We start from the raw sequence: 21,739 nt of genomic DNA, 5'->3' as shown, positions 1-21,739 counted from the left end.
TTCATGTTTTAAAAAAATGTTTGCAAAATTCCAAGTAACTACCAGTTTAGGAATTGAAATATACAATATCAGAAGAGTATTAAATGATAAAGATGTATTGCAAATTGGCAGGTTATGGTTTTGGCCCATTATAGTAAATATGAACTTACAAACTGTGTTCCTAAAATTACCTCATTCTCAATGGAAAAATCGGGTGTTCTTAAACAGGCCCATTGCCAGCAACAGGCTTATACTAGGAAAAAATCACATCGTCTACCATAAAAGATCATCCCTTTAAAAAGTTAACTGTCAAATGCCAACGTTTTCATCTTAAGACCCACTAAACAATGAATTATTTCAAATCCCAAAAGGTAGCCATCCCCAAAGTAGTCAGCTATAAAAGGTACTAAAGTAGTCAGGATACCTCGTTTCTAGAAAAATAGAGCTATACATGATAACTGATATTAATATTCATCCTTTTGAGGACAAAAATCTAGTTTCTTCACAAAGCATAATCCCTCTATCAGAAAAATATAACTTAAATACCCTTAAATAATATTTGTGTATGGATTTGAAATCCATACAAACAATGAAATAGCCAATAACAGTTTCCTGTATAGATATTACGACATCTTGCAAAATAAGCCACTATTGGAAGGTCTGAGCAATGTCAAGACAGAATGACATATAGAATCTCAATTATTAATTTTGTCTTAACAAATTTTGCTTTTTGACAGTTTAATATCCAAACTGCATTAACCTTCAGATTTTTCTCTCAAGTCAATGGCTCTTGGCAAAGCACAAGCATTGCTGGTTGGGCTCAAAAAGCTGTTTGAATCCATTCATAATTGGTCACTGTGAAATGACTCTGAAGTTATTTTTAAAACTCACAATTTAAAAGATTAGATTAATAAGCTTTCATTTAACATGTAATTATTAAACAGTCTTAAAAATATTTATTGTATATTTTATGAGTAAACTTTCAACTCTGTTTCTAATGCCAATCTTTCAAAGGAAGTAATGCTGGTGAACATATTCATCTTTTAGACTACCTTTGTTTTTTTTTTAAAAAAAAGTTAAAATTCTCAGAATAATTTAGATATGTAGTCTGATTATTAACTTACAAGAATCTAAATACTTAAATTTGGTAAAACTTCCTTCCCTGCTCTTACTGTCCATTTGCCCTATTATAGGTATACTAGTTCAATTTAATTATCTATTTATTAGAATAATACTCAGCAACATAGGATACAGAGTAGTAACTGATCTTCAGTATCATAAAACCCCATGTGAAGAAAAAAAAGAACTTTTCCTAATAATATTCATGAGTCATTCTTAAAATATGCTGCCATTATGCTATGTAATGATCTCAAAGGGCAAGTAAATATTACATAAAACGTCAAAGGAAACAGACCTGTTGATTTTTAGAGTTCTAGCAATTATAATTCTAACAAACAAAATATAACACTGGGGGAAAAGAAAAGCAGAGAAATTCCAGTAACAATTTAAATTTATTTATCCCCCTAATTAGTTTTTTACCATTGAAAAACTGGAAATCAAATAGCATTATGTTATATAAGGTTTATACTTAAACAAAAATGTAACATAGTGTTAAAACTGGCTTTCCAAAACTGTTACAGCATAGCTGTACTCTGCACTAATAGTCACAAAGTTGTAATATAGAACTCTGTTAAGCAGTCCCATTATGTTCTTACAAAAATAGAATTAAACTGTGTGACCAGACAAGGACTTCAATTACACTACTTGGCAAACATAGAATTTCAATAGAGTCTTTTTTCCTCTTGCAGTTTAAAGCAAAAGTCAAACATCACATCTTTTTCAAGACTCACAAAGATGATTCGGGTTGTTTGTTTGGCATTTTTTTAATCTCTATCACAACAGCAGGGATGTTTTCAACTTTAGTCCTCTTGGGCTGCTTCTCTAGATTGTCACTAAGTTCTAAACAGGAAATGCTAACTGACGGGGCCTTTTCTGCATCCTTTCCAGACTGGGCTTGTGGCCGTGTCCCACAGCATTGCTTCAAAGCACACTGAGTTCTGCAGGCAAGTTCACACGGGACTACACTTGACTTAGAGCCTACACTAGCAAATTCAGGCTGAATGGTGGTAGCGTGAATTCCGTGATTATGGAAAACGTCTTTAATGATCTTAGCCACCTGCATGTATGATGCCGGGTCTTCACATTTTATGTGAGCAGTGGCAATGATTCTGCTTCCAGCAAGTTGCCAAACATGTAATTCATGAACTTCCTCAACTCCTTCAACATTTCGAAGTTCTTTTATCAAATTTTTGATATCAATTTGTTTAGGAACAGTTTGGAGAAGAATAAGAGCAGACTCCTTAAGCAATGGATAAGTTGTGTAAAGAAGTATACAAACCATTACAACACAAAGAGTTGGATCTAAATACAGTACCCAGCAAGGACCAGCCTCTTGAACTGTTGCCTGAGTACTATTAACTAATTCTACAAATGCTTTGCAGGGGTCAGGTATACAGGGGTTCACACAAATCTCCCCTTCAGGACAACCTTTCCAATTAAAGTAAAAGACTAAGGCATTTACTACCACAATCACTGAACCCAAAGCATCTCCAAAGACATGCAGAAAAACTCCACGCATGTTAAGTTGTCCAGTCTTATCTTCATCCTCTTCCAATTCCACCTCTTCAGGTTCTCTGATAAGATTCCCATTCACTTGTACTTCCATTGCATCATTTCTGGACTTTTCTGGATCTACAAAGAAATAAAAACTCTGTATCAAACACATCTAAAGTGTTTATATAAACATTCTTGCCTAATTCCATTTAAGAGATGGAGGTGAAAATTTTTCATAAAACATACCCTGGGAACATTCTATACTTGGCATATATCAAAAACAACAAAACTGAATGCCATCACCCCAAATCATACGCAACTATGGATAACTCTTAATACACATGGCTGACCTGACACAGAGCTCTAGTCACTTTGCATCATTCAAGTGTTAAGGTTAACTTTTAGACTTTTGTCACTTATAAATGATAAGAGTCCCTTGATGGAAGGGGTTTAGAAACTGACAAATCAACCATATAAGCCTATCAACAATCACACGGAGACTTCAGGAAAAGTTGGAACTAAATGATCACTATCTACCCTACTAGCTCCTTTAAAGGAATTATACACACCACAACAGCTTAATATTCTTTGGAATAACTCCTTGCAGAGTATAGTGAGAGGAAATTCAATTGTTTATTAAACATTTTCAATATACAACGTCAATTTCATTAACATGATATCCTGAATCCTAGAAAGAGGAAAATTGTCTATGTAGTGCCATGCATGTGTGGTTTCACACAAATAGGTAAACAGAAATTGATATTTCCATATAAATGGAAAACAGTGGGAGGAAATACACCAACCTATTAAAAATATCACTGAGATGGGTTAGTAGGGCATTAGGATGATTCCTTTTCCCATCTCCTCTTTCAACACCTATTTCCCCAATTTCCTTCCAAGAGCACTTAATGTTTAGAATGAAAACTACACATTAAAAATATAAGATGAATAAATTATCATCACTTTTACCTTAGTACAAAAACGACAAATCCTAAGTGAAATGTTAAAACATGCCCCCCGCAAAAAAACAAAAAACATGCCCAGACAGGTCCTAAGTCTAGGATTTTCAGGATTGGGTTTAGACTTTAGAAAATTCACCGACACATGCATTGCTGTTCATAACAGAAACCTTTAACCAAGATTTTGAGTTCAGGAAAGTCAATCACTAAGATCGCTCTGAATACATTAAGAAACTTGTTTGAAGGGCAAAAGTACTACTTGGGCAGAGCAAGCTTCCAAACATCCAACAACTAAGGACCAACTGGAGATTCTCTCCGGTTTTCCAAGAGGGCGAAGAAATTTAATTAGGAAGCACTGCTGATCCTGCAAACGCCAAAATCAGTCTCTTGGAACGACAGCCCGTAAGACTGCCAAGTGCAGCTGTGGACCGCAGCGGGCTGAGGGTCACCTCCTGACCTTTTGCCCGCTCTCACCACCACAGTGCCATCTACACCCCCAAACGGGGGGCGGAGGACGCACTTCCCCGGCTCCTGACACCGGCTGACAGCGCGGGGCTAGGGTCGTCTGTTTCGGCGGCTTCCCCGCAGGTGCGGGTGCGGGAGCCGGCCCGGGAAGGAGCGGCCCCGAGGCGGCGCGGCGCGGTCGGCTCGGGCGCCAGGGGGCGTGCGGGCCACCCCGCCCGGGGCCATCCCGGGGTCTGGGCTCCCCAGGGCCAACCACCTGCGGCGGCGGCTTTTCTCTCCTCACCTGTCTGGTCCAATTTCAGCCCGTTGGAGTTGCTGCTGTTGGCCACCAGGATGTTGGTCTCCTCCTGGTCGGGACCCTGCTCGCCCGGGGTCACGGCGTTGTCGCTACCCCCGGCGCGGCTGCTCTTGCTGCGGGCCCCCTTGGGGAGGCCGTGGCTGTGCCCCCCGTGCGAGTGGCTGTGGCTGGAGTCGTCGCCGAAGCCGCTGTGGTGGTGAAAGAGACAGAGCCCCAGCACGTTGACCACCAGCCCCGCCACGCCGACCCCGAAGACCACCAGTGGCTGCTGCATCTCGTGCGGCTCGATGAAGCGCTCGATGGCCTCCAGCAGGATGGCGAAGCAGAGGCCGGTCAGGAAGATGGCGTTCACCAGAGCCCCCATCACCTCGGCCCGGATCCAACCGAAGGTGTTCTTCTGGGTGGCGTGGGTCCGCCGGGCGAAGCGCTCGGCCACCAGCGCCACCACCAGCGCCAGCACGTCCGACAGCATGTGGAAGGAGTCGGAGAGCATCGCCAGGGACGTGGTCACCCGGCTCACCACCACCTCCAAGACCATGAACATGAAGGTCAGTAACAGCATGCAGAGCAGCCGGCCCCGGTTTCGACCCCAGCACCCCATGGCTGCGGCTGAGAAGCCCGCCCGAGCGCGGCCCGGACACTCCTGAGGCGGCGGCGAGGCGCCGAGGAGCCGGCGACGGAGGGAGGGAGGGCGAGCGGCGCGGGGCTCGGGAGTCTGCCGCGGGGCCTCGGTGACCGGACAGGGGCGGGCGAGCCCGGGGTCTAGCCGCCGAGCCCACGCGCCTGCGGGCGTCCCCGGCCGGCCGGCGGCGCGCAGCTCCTTCTTAGGCGTCCGTCCTCGGAGCCGGCGCCGAGGCCCGGCTCAGCCCCAGCAGCCCCCACACCCCCACAGCGGGGCGGCGGCGGAGGCGGCAGGGAGCTGGGGCTCCCGAAGCCCGCCGACAGAGAGCCGGAGCAGGAGCGAGCAGGCGGGCGGCGGGGGCGGGCGACCGGCAGCTCAGCGCTGAGGAGGCTCCAAGCATCTGCGGGTTCTCCGCGCAGGTCTTCCCCTCCGGCGGTCTTCCTCCGGTGTGGCCCGGACCGAGGAGGCGACGCCTGAAGAGCTAAAGAGGCGGCGGCCACGGCTGCTGCACTCGGCCCGGTGTCGGGCGCCTTCTTCGCCACCCGCCGCCCCCCCGCCTTTGCAGACGGTTTACAAAAAAACTTTGCTTTGCACTCGGAACCCCCGTTTTCACACGGACCCGAGCGTGACAAGGCCTCGCCGCCCCGCCCACCAGGCCCGGCACGTCTTCCCATTGGCCAGGACCCCCTCACGACAGCCGCCGCGTCCCGCCCACCCGCGCTCGCTATTGGGCAGAGGCTCAGAGGGGCGGGGAGGAGGCGGTATCGCGGCTTCAACAGATGGGGGCGGGGCCTTTCCCTTCAGGAGCCGGGCGTGGGCCGGGGGCCGCGGCCGGGTGCAGCGACGGGCGTCGTGGGGGAGGGTAGGGGGCGCGGGCCGCGTGCAGCAGGAGGGGGAGGGGCAGGGCGAGGCAGGCGGGGTCCCCTCGGCGTGGCGGGCCTCTTGCCCGGGCGCTGCGGGTCCTAGCAGCCCCCCTCACACCTGCCGGGGGCCAGGCAGCAAACAGACTTTGATCCTCCCAGCCGGGTCCACGTGGGGCGGGCCGCTCGGCCGCCGTGTGACAGTCGGCAGCCTGGGAGGGGCAGGGAGGGGGAGCCCCAGTGTGAGGGGCGGCGGGAGGCGCGGGGGCGCGCTTCTGTCAGAAGAACCGCGATTAGGGCCGACAGACTCATAAACAAGTGCAGCACGTAACTTGTGACTCTGCTCAACACCGAGTTGAGGAGTTCATCCAGGACGGTCCTGCGAGGCGATGAATGGAATCTTTGTAAATGTTTCAATAAAGCAAATCACCCCCTATCGCCACCATCGCCCGGATACCTTGTGTGAAGTCAGATATTTCTGTCACTGATTATCTAAGGATCATTTAGGGTGCAGACTTAAAGCAGAAGAAACCTGGGTTCTGGTTCTTGCTTTGCCACTAGCCAGCTGGGTGACTTTGGGCAAGTCAGCCGGTCTCTCTAGACCTGTTTCTTCGTCTATGGAGAGTAAAGGACTGAACAAGAGATCTTAAGATTCCCCCTGACTTTAAAATTCTAAGGCTCTAAGACTTAAACATTGTATTTATACACTACAAACAGCAGAACCCAGTGTTGGTTGCTATGGGGAACGGGAGGGGCAGTGAGAATACAGAAGTATGAGCTTCTGTCCAGGTGGAGGTGAAACATATAAAATTTTAAATTACGGTGAAATACTCCTGATAAATTGTGCCAACACTGCTTCAGAATGGATACATACCTTGCTGTGCTCTGAATGGAGACTAGCTAATTTGAAAGTGAAGGCTTCCTGCTTCGTAAGTGGAGGGGTGGCTAGAGTCAGAGTGGCCTGAAGTGGACTCCGGAAGGCCTCACCACAGCCCCTCAACAGCGAGAAGGACCTCCAACTGCTCTGGATTGCTGGGAGACAAAGACAGTGCTAGCCAGTGCCTCAGGGTCTGTATATAAGGCTTGTTTGGGGCCATGTATTTTTGCATTAAAAAAAATATTATTTCTAGAAAAGTTTTTTCACTTGTATATGGTGTATTTCTCATCTCCCCAGCCAGACTAGAGAGCCAGATCCTCATCTATTTCTGTTCTTCTGGAATGCAGAAGAATGGAGGAAACTTCCCGAGACATTTATTAAGAAAGAATTGACAGGACTTGATTGAAAGCTGATAAGGAGAATTTTAAAAAGATAGTTTTTAACCCGACAAGGAAAATATTGCTTAAAACAGGGGGAGAAGTTGAAAAGGGTGTGCAAGGAGCTGCTCTTAACGAGAAAATACTGAGCCTGTTTTTTAATGTGCTGAATTTTCAGTGAAGTCTGGATGGTGGGAGTGGGGAGATGGGATTGGGGACTTCCATAATCTTCTCTCTCTTGGTGTAGACAATGGATGTTTGTGCATTCATGTATATGAATACAGCCTCAAACCTCCTTCAAACCAGGTCCCCCTATATAGACATTGAGGAGCCACGTGTGGGTCAAGATATCCCACGGAAATGGCCAGGAAGCAGTTGGAAGACCATTTTGCCTCCTATTGGGAGCTGCTGGGTCCCTTTACTTAAAAGATAGATTCCTTCAGGGAGTTCCTTGGTAGTCTAGTGGTTAGGATTCAATGCTTTACTGCTGTGGCCGTGGCTCAGCCCCTGGTTAGGGGAACTGAGATCTTAAAAGCCATGCGCTGTGTGGGAAAAAGCAAAAAGAAAAAATATTCCTCCAAGTGTAAGTATTTAATGTCCAAAAAGAAATCAATAAGACGATGCAGAAGGCGAGGATGCTCAGCAAACAGTAGCAATCCTTTCAATAACTAAGCAGACTGAATTGGGAGATGTTCAGACCCACGTAAAAGGGGCTCTAGGTTCAAGTCAACTCAGTAGTCACTTATGAGAACCTGCGTGGTGCCACATTTTTCCCCCTCTTGTAAGCCACTTCCCAGACAATGTGCTTTATGCGCTCATAACCTAGAAGCAGGGAGGGGTGTCAGAGATGCATTTTCCAGATTGGAAAAGTTATAATCATGCATTCCAGAAAGAGTAATATTTACCTATCAGCAAAACATTTCAGTCAAATAAACCTTTTATCCCCCCTAGCATAGTGTAGTCAAAATACTTTGGTAGCTTGACTCAAACTTGTCCTTTTTTAGCCGAGTGTCTTGGCATAGCATTAACACAGCCAGAAGTGGGTTAAAATGAAGGGAAGCTATACCATTATTCACCAGCACTCCTGGAGGTTGTGGCCCCAGGTAGTAAGATGGCTTGGCTTTTTCTTCCTAATTCTTGAGAACTCTCCTGACAATTTGCTTGGTGTTCAAACTGACTAAACTCAGCATACTTTAAAGATGAGAAAATAATGCTCATTTTGGAAAGAGACTGCCAATTTGAGTGAAAGTCAAATGTTGAACACAAACTTTACAATTTCAGAGCCCTCTAAGACACCTCCCTGCTTTATCAAGCCAAGCTTCTCCAAATTGGATCTTCTTAGCTCAATGAGCTAGCCTAAACCTTATCAACCCAAAGTGTAGGTTTAAAAGGATTCTTATAAAAAACAAACAAAAACTGTTAAACACAGACACACCTCTGAATATTGGTTTTCAAAAATCATGAGTGTTTGAAGCTGTGTTAAGGACAGATAGATGAATAAAACCATGTGAAAAGCAGATTGCATTTGACTTTGGTTGGTGGCCAATCAATTCTAATGTTCAATCTTAGGGCAAAAATGATGGGGGAAGTCAGATATGTTTGTCTTGTTTTGGAATATATTGACTAATTACTAAAAATATAAAACCTCTACCAACAACATGAAGGCTTGAATTTGTAGTTGCTCCCGGAGGGAACAGGCAGTAAAAAAAAAGAATAAACAAGTAACAATGCAGTAATAAAGCCCAGAAACATCACAAAAGGGCTCAGAGGTATAAGGGAAACCATATGAAAGAAAGGGTCAGAGCTGGAAACTCTACTGGGAAGCAAACGGGAAACAGGAACGGGGTAGGGAGTAGAATGTCCAGTGAGAGGCCCCAGACAATCACGGAGCTTTTTGTATGTGTTGATTAAGCTAAAGAATGGCAGGTGAGAGTGAATAGCAAAGGAAAACTCATTTTTCTTAGAGACTGAAAACTGGATCTAAGATCTTGTCATGCCTGGAAATTAAATCTAGAAATAAAGACCCTGACACCTATATAAAACGGCTCATGAAAAGCATTTGTGAATTTCTTGGGTGCAGTGTTACATAATACTAGAAATTGTGGAAGGCGTAGTTAGTCAGTTTTAAGGTTTAGGCTGAATGCCCATTCTTTCTTTAGCCCTTCTAACTCTAGGGGTGGGAGATTGTAATTAAAGTACAAAGTACAGAAGTCTAAAAAAAAAATTTAATTTAAAAGCATATTTTTATGACTCTCTCCGTTACTTGTCTATAAAGATGATGTTGACCAGCAGAGTATGTTGAGAGTTTTATATACCTGATGACTTTTAGAAAGTTCAGGGAACTGATCCTTAAAAATGACATATTTTGGACAAGTTATTAAAACTCTGTAGGCCTCACTTCCATATCTTTTTAGTGAGGGGTTCTAAGGGATGGCCATTTAACTGGAGTTATGTGTGTGTGTGTTAGTTGCTCAGCTGTGTCTGACTCTTTGCGACCCCATGGACTGTAGCCCACCAAGCTCCTCTGTCCATGGGGATTCTCCAGGCAAGAATACTGGAGTGGGTTAGCATTTCCTTCTCCAGGGGATCTTCCCAACCCAGGGATGGAATCTGCATCTCCTGCATTGTTGGCAGGTTCTTTACCATCTGAGTCACCAAAGGAAGCCCTAAGATGTGACCACAGAAGACGATACTGCCTACCTCATATTCTCATGAGGGATGGGAATGAGAGCCTTTTAGGCTACCTGTGCTTGGGGTCATGATGAATCCAGGACTGAAAATTTTAACCTGCAGATTCAGAAACCACACTTTGTCATTTCACCTGAGGGGAACTGATTCACATAGACTCAAAACGGACTGAGTTCCTGACCAGAATCCCTACTTCATTTACTTAGTCTCGGAGCCGGGAATCCATTGCCCAGAGCCCGCCTCCCTCTTGTGGGAAGGACCTCTCAGAAGCAAGGCTGTATATGGAGGACAGAACTGAGCCAGAGGAGTTGGATCTTCTGTGGAAGAGACAGTTTCAGCTCTGTCTCCTGAGCTGTGAGAGTCTCCTCCTTGTGTCTCCACATACACCCGGCCCTCCTGCCCCTGAGTCATGCTCCATTTTGCTGCCAGAGTGATAATTTCAAAACCCAGATCTGAGCATGACAAAATACACATCCTTCCCCACCACCTCTACCAGCACCATCACCAGCACCATCACAGCTGCAATCCCTCTGTGGCTCCCCAGCGCCCAGAGGGGATGAGCCAAGCTCGAGCGCACAGGGCTGGCCATGGGCTGGCCTCCCCAGCCTCATCCCACCACCCCGAAGCTAACAGGCCTGGTCCTCCTGACCACCATGCCTCCTTTTGCCAGAACACCTGTGCATACCCTATTCCCTCTGCCTGGGACACTCTTTCCTCCCTTCTTCCCCACCTTAGTTCTTACTCAGCTCTCAGCTTAAGAGCCACTTCCTCAGGGAAACTTTTTGTGACCTCTCTGACCAGATCATATCACTCTAGTACAAGTTCGCTTGGCTCCTGGTCCTGATTTTTGTGGCACAGAGCAAGGATGCCATTTACATTTATCCATTTGAGTATTTGATTAGGCTGTCAGCTCCATGGTGGCCTAGTAGTTCAGACCCTGCACTTCCAATGCAGGGGTCGTTGGTTCCATCCCTGGTCAGGGAACTAAGATCCCACAATGCCATGCAGCACAGCCAAGAATAAATAAATAAATTGGGTGGCTCTGGTGATAAAGAAACTGCTTGCCAATTAAGGAGACAGAAGAGACGGGTTTGATCCCTGGGTTGGGCAGAGCCCCTGGAGGAGGGCATAGCAACCCACTCTGGTATTCTTGCCTGGAGAATCCCATGGACAGAGGAGCCTGGCAGGCTATAGTCTATAGGGTCCAAAGAATTGGACACGACTGAAGTGACTTAGCACGCTCACACACAAGCTCCATGTGGGCAAGGGCAGGCAGTGTGTGCTTTTCTGTTCACCGTTGTATCTATCCCCAGCCAACCTGGGACTCAAAAGTGTTTGTTGAATAAATGAATGAATGAGTGAATGTTGGTAAATTACCTTTCTCAAGTTTAGTAATTCGGGCATTCGTTGAACAGATCCTTACTGAATATCCTTGTTTCCCTGTCTACACTGGAACTTGAGAGTCAGAGAATCCTCTTCTTCTAGACAGTGTAGAAACCACTGTGACACAATCTTATTAGTTAGCTCATTGTTTTCTTTACTTCAAGCAGGCTACCACAGTTTTGCTGTGATATTATCCCACACAAGATGCAGTTAATTGAGTAAAACTAGGACCCACCCTTGAAACCCGCCATGGTGACATTCTAGGGTCTCATAGTTTTCAAAACACGTCCACATCCCTTATTTAAGGTGCATGATGACCCTATAAGGTTTGCAGGACAGATTCTACAGAGTATGGGATGAGACTCCAAGAAATGAAGACATTTGCTCAAGGTCCCTCTGCTTGAGAGGCCCTAATCGCACCAGCACTGGGTTTGTTTTTAACTTCATACCCCAAATTGGGAAAAACAAACTCAGTTTGAGGCTCCAGACTTCACACGCACTGATTACTACAAATTCTATCATTCGTTAAAGTTTTAAAGGTCTCTGGTTCCATGGTTTTCTTATTAATTTGTAATTACTATAAGGACTAAGGGGAGGTGGCCTACATCTGAGTGACATCTCTTTAACAGGTCACTCCCCAATCTGATTCTCTAGTGGCGTGTTCCACAATTGGGTTCTGATCACACAAGACTTTGTAGAGTGAATTCCTCATTGTTTTGCCTACTGTTTTTATGTACCTCTTCCTTTCAATTTCTTCAATAGTTTGGATGCCTTCCGAAGGACTAACATTAGTGAAAATAGTGACCCCTTGCCTGTGGTGCCTTGTTAAAAGCAGATACTGATTCAGTGAGGTCTGTGGTGGAGCCTGACATTCTGCATTTCCAATAAGCTCCTGGGGGATGCCAATGTTAGTGTTTCCCAGATCACACTCTGAGGACCAAGAGATACTAGAAGCTTTTTTTTTTTTTTTTTGCTACAGCAAGTCTTACTTGTGGCACAGGGGATCCCTGTGTGCTTCAGCCTCAACATCAGTCCTTCCAATGAACACCCAGGACTGATCTCCTTTAGAATGGACTGGTTGGATCTCCTTGCAGTCCAAGGGACTCTCAAGAGTCTTCTCCAACACCACAGTTCAAAAGCATCAATTCTTCGGCGCTCAGCTTTCTTCACAGTCCAACTCTCATATCCATACATGACCACTGGAAAAACCATAGCCTTGACTAGACGGACCTTTGTTGGCAAAGTAATGTCTCTGCTTTTGAATATGCTGTCTAGGTTGGTCATAACTTTCCTTCCAAGGAGTAAGCGTCTTTTAATTTCATGGCTGCAATCACTATCTGCAGTGATTTTGGAGCCCCCAAAAATAAAGTCTGACACTGTTTCCACTGTCTCCCCATCTATTTCCCATGAAGTGATGGGACCAGATGCCATGATCTTTGTTTTCTGAATGTTGAGCTTTAAGCCAACTTTTTCACTCTCCTCTTTCACTTTCATCAAGAGGCTTTTGAGTTCCTCTTCACTTTCTGCCATAAGGGTGGTGTCATCTGCATATCTAAAAGTCCAGTAATTCTACACTTAAGAGGATCATTTATTTATGTAAGGATAATCTCATTTATGAATTACAGGTGATATGTAGTTTAGGATCCATCTACATTATGCTTGTAACTGCATGCTGCTGCTGCTGCTGCTAAGTCACTTCAGTCGTGTCTGACTCTGTGCGACCCCATGGACTGCAGCCCACCAGGCTCCTCCATCCATGGGATTCTCCAGGCAAGAGTACTGGAGTAGGTTGCCATTGCCTTCTCCTCAGAAGCTTTTTATTTTTAACCTTAGGAGGAGGCTATTCTGTGGAGTTAATCTGGTCCCATGCAAAAAAAAAAAAAAAATCCTCAGATGTTAAAATGTTTTGATTTTACTTTTTATTTTATATTAATCTGTCATATTCAAATTTTATTTTGTAATAAATGATATCACTTATATTAGAATTTTTAAATGAAATCAAATGTCTTTTTCTTGTAGGTAAGCACACCTTAAAATTAATCAAGTTCCAGGTGTGAATATGCATTTCCGGTTTTGCCTTCACTGTGTCAGAAAAAAAAAATTCTGACTAACATTAATGGCTCCTGAAGTCTGAATAATGGGTTGGGCTGATGAGTCAGAGTATGACTGGGGGTCTCTTGCACTCAAACCTTTCATTATCCAAAGTGAAAAGGCTTTTCTATCAATTACTGATCAAATCCTCATTAGGAGCCAAAGAGATTTAAAATGAAAAAGGGGTGTTTAATATTTAGGCAGCACTGGAAATGGCAATAGACACCAAAAAGGGTAGGTGGGAAGTGAGGCTAGAAATGCTTCCCTCTAGCCTGTCTGCTGATTCTAGAAGACAGCCAAGATCTAGCCTCGTGGTAGCTGTAGCCACAGACTGCTCCCATGAGCCCTTGTTATTGACTTTATTTATGCTTTGCATTGAGCTTCAAGGTTTTCCATCGTAAGGTCAGAGTTGACCCTCTCTTAAACTCAAGAGAGACATCTTTCAGTCCCCAAAGTGCCGTTGTCTTAAGAGTGAGCATAATCGAGACTACTGGGATTGCATTTCTAGGCATTGCTCAGGTGTCTTCAGATTTGAGAGCCATCCTTTAATGGAAAAACCAGTGTCTGCTAAATTGGGGCAAATGGAGACTGTTTTATCTCTCAACTGCCTCCTGGTATGGAACCAGGAGGAAGATGGACGAGCTGAGTCTAATGGAAAAGACCGCCTGGCTCCCCATGCTGGGATGAAAAGAAGGATGGGCTATTAAGTATTCCTCTCTGTTTCTGTGGCCAGGCTTTCAGTCCCAGCCGACGCGTCTCTCGGAGCAATTATGTGAGCACTTCTAATAGGCATCCCATTCCTGCCTTCCTCCAGTCTGTTTAACACAGTGCTTTCTGATCAATAGTCCCATATATCAATGCTCACATGACACTCTTGTTCAAAACCCTCACTGACTGCCCATTACCCACAAATAAAGGCACACTATTTTATCTAGGTATTTAAGGCATCTTGCATGTGATCTTAACTTGTTTATCTCTCATTCCTCTTCTCCAAGCCTGCTGCTCAAACCAAATTATCCTAAGAAATGATTGCAAGTTACCTAATGGCTCTGTGCCTCCTTTCCCCAATATGGACCAAAATAATATCCTGTATCATTGGGTTGTTGTGAAATAGATGGGTTAATGCATATAAGATGCTTAGGACAATGCCTGGTACATGGAAAGGACCTGTAATGGGTGGCTCCCAAAGGATTTGCCCAATATCCTAATTCCTGGAAACTGTGAATATTCTCCCTTATTTGTGAAAAAGATCCTTTGCAGATATAATTTAAGTTCCAATATATTTCCAGGAGGGGCTTCCCTGGTGGCTCAGCATGTACAGAATCCACCTGCAATGCAGGAATTACAGGAGATGCAGGTTCTTTCCCTGGGTTGGGAAGATCCCCTGGAGGAGGGCATGGCAATCCACTCCAGTATTCTTGCCTGGAGAATTCCATGGACAGAGGAGTCTGGTAGGCTAAAGTCCGTGGGGTCACAAAGAGTCAGACGCAACTGGGGTGACTTAGCACGCACGCACATATTTTCCAGAAAAGCAAAAGGAAGATGAGCTTAAACAGACTAATTCTTCTGCTGGGGAGATTCGTGTTGAAATAAGTGGGCTAATAGTCCCATGCCTGAAAACCTTCCCTTACACATACGGAGATGTTGGTTTTCCTGGTATTCCTCACAGTGGAATTATTCCATTATTTGTTCACACATGAGCCTGTTTTCTGTGTGACCCACATAACTCCTTGGATTGGTTGGTGAACCCCTAAACAGCAGGGAGCCAGCTCTGCCTTAAGCTTTTTCCATCTGATGACAATTGTTCTCATGGCTCAGTGTGGATCATTCCTTTTTTCCCTGCACCCACACACACACAGTTCGAGAATTTAAGAGATTGACCACTAATTACTAACGTGATGCCAGACTGACTTTTAAAAAATTCTCCTTATTTGGACATATTTTCAAACTTAGAAAAACTTTCAAGGACACCCCCCCACATACACACACATATCCTTTACCTAGATGCAACTATTATTAACGTATTATCCCATTTGTTTTAGTGTTTGAACTTTCTCTCTGTTTTGAACCATCTGAGGCTAAGTCCCACACATCAGGCTCCCACACATCAGCACTAAATTCAATGTACATCTCCTGAAAATAGGAATTTTCTCAACATAACCACAGGGCATTTTTACCAACTTTATACATGAACATCATCCACATTCCAATTTTGTCAGTTGATCTACTAATGTCTTTTGAAGTATTATCATCACCACCCGCTCCTGCACAGCATCAAGTTTTGGATCAAACGTGCATTTAGTTGTCTTACCCCTTTAACCTCTAATCTGGAACATTTCCACAGCCTTTGTCTTTTATGATGTCGGCATTTTTAAAATAATACAGTTCCCCTTGCCCTTTTTAAAGAAAATAGAACATTCACATATTTTTGTTTTTGTTTATGCATTCTTGGCTAGAATATTGAAAAATGGATATTCTGTCTTTCTAAGGGTATTACAGCTGAAGGCAGACGCTGTCCATCTGCCCTTTATTGGTAATGTAAATTTTTCTCACCCATCAAATTGTTGATCAAATTGTTTACCGTATATAATCTTTTTCTCCCTTGAACTAATAAGAAGTCTCTGGAGAGATACTTTAAAACCATGCGAATATCTTGCTCATTTACATGCTCCCCCCTTACATTTAGCATCTATTGACAGTTTCTGCCTGATCCCATTTTAATTAGTTAATTAATTGATTATTTAGGGGCTGTGCTAAGTCTTCATTGCCGAGTGCGGGCTTTTCTCTATTTGTGGCGAGCGGGAGCCCCTCTCTAGTTGTGGTTCTTGGGCTTCTCTTGCTGGAGAGCACGGGCTGTAGGGTGAGCAGGCTTCAGTAGTTGCCACTCCCAGGCTCTAGAGCAGAGGCTCAATAGCTGTGGTGCATGGACTTAGTTGCTCTGCGCCATGTCGGATCTTACTAGACCAGGTATCAGACCCATGTCTCCTGCATTGGCAGGTGGACTCTTTACCACTGAGCCACCGGGGAAGCCCTGACCCCATCTTTGTTTTGATGATTACCAAACAACTTTCCAACTCCAGTAGTCTCTCTGTGTCTACCAGGCAACTCTCAGTATTCTCTTATGTATGTATGTACTTATCTGTCTATCATCAGTAAGAGCATTCCTGAATCCTATTTTTCCAGTGGTTTATAATTCATCACTCTACTTAATTCTGGTGCTTAATTTGTCCCAGTGTGATTTAGCCAGTGGGACCCCCTTCAAACAGGCTCCTGTGTCATATATTTAACGGAGATTTCTAGATTTTGATTGAAAGGTAAAATACATGACTTTAATGGTTATTTTATGTACCTTAACATAATAAGTCCATTACTCTTGCCTGGAAAAATCCCATGGACAGAGGAGCCTGGTGGGCTGCAGTCCATGGGTCGCTAAGAGTCCAACACGACCAAGCGACTTCACTTTCCCTTTTCACTTTCATGCATTGGAGAAGGAAATGGCAACCCACTCCAGTGTTCTTGCCTGGAGAATCCCAGGGACGGGGGAGCCTGGTGGGCTGCCGTCTACAGGGTCTCACAGAGTCGGACACGACTGAAGCAACTTAGCAGCTGCAGGATAATAAGAGAGAATGTAGTATGGCTAGGTTTTAAGAGTCAAAATAGATCCTGGGTCGAGTCTGGCTTTCTGATTTATTGGCAGTGTTTCTTGGGTAGATTACCTACCCCTTTCTATACCTCAGTTTCCTCACGATAGTATGATAATATTAGAACCTACCTCACAGGGTTGTTTCGAGAACTAAGTGAGATAATGTATGTAAACTGCTTAGTAAAGGAACGGATACATACGTCCTACATACATAGTAAACGGATACATACCTACAATGGCTTGTAGGTCAGTGCCATTATTCTATTGCCTGTATGATACTTTGTACATGGGGTTTGCTTGTCTCAGTTCCTCCTGCTACTTCTTACTGCTAGGAGCCCCCATCCAAAAGTCACCCCGAATTCATATCTATCTGTCCTTTTACAATGCATATCAAGTAACAGAACTGTTGAATATTATGGGTCTCCAGGGATGCAGAGATGATCTCGCCCCACTTCCGTTTTGTTGAAAAGGAGTCGTCTGAGACCCTGAGACGTTAGATAGCTTGTTCCAGGTCACCCAGGAAGAGAGGAAGAGCTTGGAAGCATGGTCAGTCTTCAACTATAGACCCTGTAGGCCGTCGCCCATATCTACCATATCAAGAGCAACATTTATGGACTTCCCTGACAGTCCGTGGTTAAGACTGTGCCCTTCCACTACAGGGGGCCTGGGTTCTATCCTTGGTTGGGGAAATACTGTGGCAAAAAAAAAGTAACATTCATTTGGTTTCTTTTCCCAGTCAAAGGGTATTATTCAAAGCATCAGTGGGAAAGTATCTCATTTTCTGTATGACTCATCCTCGTTCCAAGATTAACTAACATGCTCCACTTTCATTCTTGGCCTCCCACTCAGTTTCACATCCAGGCAAAGCCCTAAGAGTCTCCTTGTCCTCTCTGCCCCCACTGCCCTCCCCATCCTCTCCCCTCCCCAGCTGTGCTGTTACCTTCTGGTCCCAGACTGTCCAACCATCCTCAGATTCCTCTGACCATTTTTGTTGGACTCTGGTTTAAGAAAAGCATGTCTTCCTGAAATACCACTCTGAGCTATGTTGAAAATAGACTAAAGAAATAGACTTACATTGAAGCAGATGTACAGGGACAAGTGTTTGTTCATATGCTTCCAACATTCCAGTAAGGTCCCAGCATTATAGCAAAAAGCATGCATTTCTGGACATATACATTTTATTTCAACCTCCTCCAAAAAGAAAAAAGAATTAAGGATTCTTCTGATGTGTTAGGATATTGTTGAACCAAGTAGAACTGGGAATAAATGTGTCATTAGCTGAGGCTTGGGGGATCTTTTTATTGTGCCAAGATTTTCAGTTTGGGGTTTGTTTTCTGAAACACGCTCTGACCTGCGTAAGTTGATCCTGCTTACATCAAAATGCTAGTAAAAATGCTGAAATATTTACCGATAGAATGCTACGATGTCTGGGTTTCCCCACAATCCATGATGTGGGGAAAGTGGGTCGGGGTATAAAGGAAGCAAGATTGGCCATGAAATGATAAGTGCTGAGTACACAGGGATTCTGTATCTTTCTATGTGACTGAAATGACCTATATTGAAGTCTTTAAATACTAGTTTAAATTTTCATAGTTTGCTTTCTACCCCACCCCCCATTTATTTCTATTTGTTTGTTTGCTTTGCTTCTCCCAAATCTGCCCTCTCTTGAAAGCGATCTCTGGCCATGCACCCTTTAGTAAAAGCTTTCTGAATATCTGACTACTTCCTTAATCCACTAAAGCACTAATACCATTTTAGCACCCTAAATGAGTGAGTTAAGACTGTAGCCCCCCAGCTTGGACACTTTTTAAGGGCAGGGACTAAACCTGATACTTTGGGATAAAGCCTGCACTGCATGGCCTAAACCTGGCCTCAGTCAGTGCTTCCTAACTGATGGACATGCTTGTTGGCAGATTGGTGAAAAGTGTTACAAAAAGTGTCAATGTAAAGAGCAGTCTATTGATTTGTCATATATATATTTTTTCTTTAAAGCTCATCTCCATAGAGTTTACAATATCTCGTTTCACCTTTAGGGAGAATTGGCTTAAGAAAAATTCTCCTTGCTATCGAAGCCTTTCAAGTTAGGCAGGGATTCAAGAGCAACTAGTGAATAGTTCACCCCCAAAGGAGACTTAACGAAATCAAATCCTAGGCGTGGGAATAAACCTCGAACTCTGTCTGTCTCCTGCTGCACAGCCTAATGGAAGGAGGCAGGAGGGGGAGAACATATCAAGAAAGAAAATGTCAGTTTTAAAGCTTTCAAACTTTGCCCGGGGAGCCATCTCGGAACCATCTCATTTTAGGCTTGTCTGTGCTGGTTTAATGCAGGGTGAGAGCCAAACTCAAAGGGCATCTCGTGGAGCTGCACTTTATTAGTTCCCTCACACACACTGGCCTTTCAAAGTCCTCAGAACTGGTGCTTTTTCAGAGCAGGGGAAGAGCCCCTGCAAAGTTGGAAAGAGTCCAAGTAAAGTGCCCCTTTCCCCCACTGGGGAGCACAGCGAAGTCACCCCTGTGTTGAGACCGTCTCCTGTCTGTAAGTCTTCCTGGGAAGGATGAGCCACAGCCGCCCTCTGGATCAGATCTGACTTCAGCAATAGCCCTCAGAGTGTGGAAGACCCATTCCATCTGCCTAACCTGAAAGCCGTCACTCCGCAGTTTCCAAGGCTGTGGATACCGTCTCTTACTATCTTCTGTCTTCGCGTTCTCACTGATTCGCCTTCAGCCTTCTCTTCTCCAGGGAAAATAATCCTTGAGGATGAATCAGGAAAGTGCAGTTGCCTGGCATTCAGCCAAAGTATAAAAGAGCCAAAAATACAGACCAGTGTGCCTTTGGTGGCGGAAAGCTCCCTACAGGGTTTCTCTGAGTGAGTCTTTCAAGACTGCCCTAGAGCCGACTCTTCAATAGAACAAATGAAGCCTTACATTAGAGAAACCCTGTTCTCTCCATGAAACACTGGTTGGGATGATAGAAAGAGTTGCAGCAAGAGAGTGTTCAGTTAGACTTAAGGAAGAACTATAGGGAAGAACAAACTCGAACCCAGAAGTGAGGGGGCGTTAAGAAGCCTATGCCCCTAGACAGTCGTTAGTCTTGGACGGTTCTGCTGGTCACCTGCAGTGAAGCAAGTGAGCCAAATGACCTCTTGAAATCCCTTCCAGCTTTTGTGTCCTTTGATTCTAGAAACCCGGCAAGTTTCCCTTCTGTTGGATTGTACTCTGAACTCCATGTGAGTGACCTTGGCTGGGCTTTAATCACTCAGTCTCTAGATTTCCTGAACTGTAAAACAGTTGCAAGTGGTGGCAAGTCCAAGGGGCCAGGGAGCTGTATGACTTGCAGCTGCCAGATTTCTTCTAGCAAGGTGGCACTTTTGAGACAGTTGATAGCGCTGTGTGGCTGAGTTCCAGCAGATAGGCCTGGCGGAGAGAGGTTGATGGAAGCTTTCCGGGGTATCCAAAGGATGTTTTTCTCTAGGAGTAAAGAAATTTTAGTGCACTCTTAAGTGTGCTGTGAATAGGGGACCTTCTTTCTCTGAAAGAGAGCTCTGAGGCATTTACATTCTCTCCCCCCAACACCCTGAAATGCCTTCTAACTACAGCATGAGTTAAACACAGGCATGATGCTGGGTGTGTACTATCTCTCAACTAATACTTTCTTCGTTGTTAAATTTTGGCTGCACAAGTCTCCCTTGTAGCAAGAGGGCTCTTCACTGGGGGGCACAGGCTTTCTCCAGCTGCCAAGGCAGGCTCTTCAGTTAAGGCGCACAAGCTTAGTTACCCTGTGGCACGTGGGATCTTTTCGTTCCTCGACCAGGGATCAAACCCCAGGCCCCCTGCATTGGGAGTGCGAAGTCTTAGCCACTGGACCAGCAGGGAAATCCCTCAACAAATTCTTTCTTGACTGTTGTGGGGTGTGTCTCCTGCATTCAATGAAAATGCCCACATTCAAACCTGGGGCCTAGGAAAGGCCAGCAGCAGACAGAACCCCCTGGGTGTGATAGCACACGTGGTGATTCCTCCTCAACAAAGACTCTGAGCCAACCGTGGCTTTGAGAGCCAGGCTTTGTAAACGAGTGACCACAACCACAAACCACGGGGCATTAAGGGTTCATATACCGGGGTTTCCCTGGCACACTGGTGGTTAAGACTCTGTGCTCCAAATGCAGGGAGCAGAGGTTCAATCCCTGGTCATGGAACTAAGATGGTCACACGCCCCGCAAGTTTCATGTACAGAAAGAGGAGGAGATGTGTCTCACATTTCCCCGTCTTGTCTACCACAGTGGAATACAAAGGGCCAGTGGCCTTGTCTTTGGAAATGAGGGACAGATTTGTCTGGCAGCTGTTACCCAAATAGCACAGGTCCGTCTGCTTGGCAGAGCTAGAAGTCACTGATCAGTGCTCCCAGGGGCAGACTGAAGCCACACTCCACTCTCCAATGTGGCCCTTCGAGTAACGGAAGCCAACCAGGCAGTTTGGGTAAGAATGCCCGTGTGTTTGTGCTTCTACTTACATAGTAGAAGGAGCAGTGGGTCAGTCAGGAAACCTGGCTGCTAGGCCTGGCTTTGACCAATAGTCCTTGCTGCCTTAGACAAGTGGCTTTCTCTCTTTCCGGGTCTCGGGTCTCCATCGGCTAATTTAGAGACTCATCGGTGTAATTCAGACGCTGAAGGTCCCCCCGACCTCTCACACCCAGACCTACAGGATCAGTCTCCAAAGGGGAGGACTGGATACGTGAAGCCTGCCGAAGCTCCCCAGGAGGTTCTGACGTCCCACCAAGGAAGGGACCACTGTACTGAGACTGGTTCTCCAGGCCCGAGAGGATAGAGGAAGCCAGCGGGTAGCTCCCACAGTGGACAGTGTAGCCCTTAGCCAGTTTAGGTCTCTCCA

The 21,739-nt window shown here is 45.2% G+C and overlaps 1 protein-coding gene across 1 annotated transcript; it reads right to left on the bottom strand.

The window, feature by feature from the left end:
• Positions 1–677: 677 nt before the first annotated feature.
• SLC30A1 (solute carrier family 30 member 1) lies at positions 678–4,915 on the bottom strand. The gene is made up of 2 exons (NM_001205893.2): positions 4,300–4,915; positions 678–2,730 (listed from the first exon to the last, which is right to left on the bottom strand). The coding sequence occupies exons 1-2, from the start codon at positions 4,913–4,915 to the stop codon at positions 1,826–1,828; spliced, it is 1,521 nt and encodes a 506-aa protein (NP_001192822.1). The 3' UTR covers positions 678–1,825.
• Between the last annotated feature and the right edge of the window lie 16,824 nt (positions 4,916–21,739).

Source organism: Bos taurus, chromosome 16 (assembly GCF_002263795.3).
Source record: "Bos taurus isolate L1 Dominette 01449 registration number 42190680 breed Hereford chromosome 16, ARS-UCD2.0, whole genome shotgun sequence".
NCBI classification, from domain to species: Eukaryota; Metazoa; Chordata; class Mammalia; order Artiodactyla; family Bovidae; genus Bos; species Bos taurus.
This window is presented reverse-complemented; position numbering and strand designations above follow the sequence as displayed.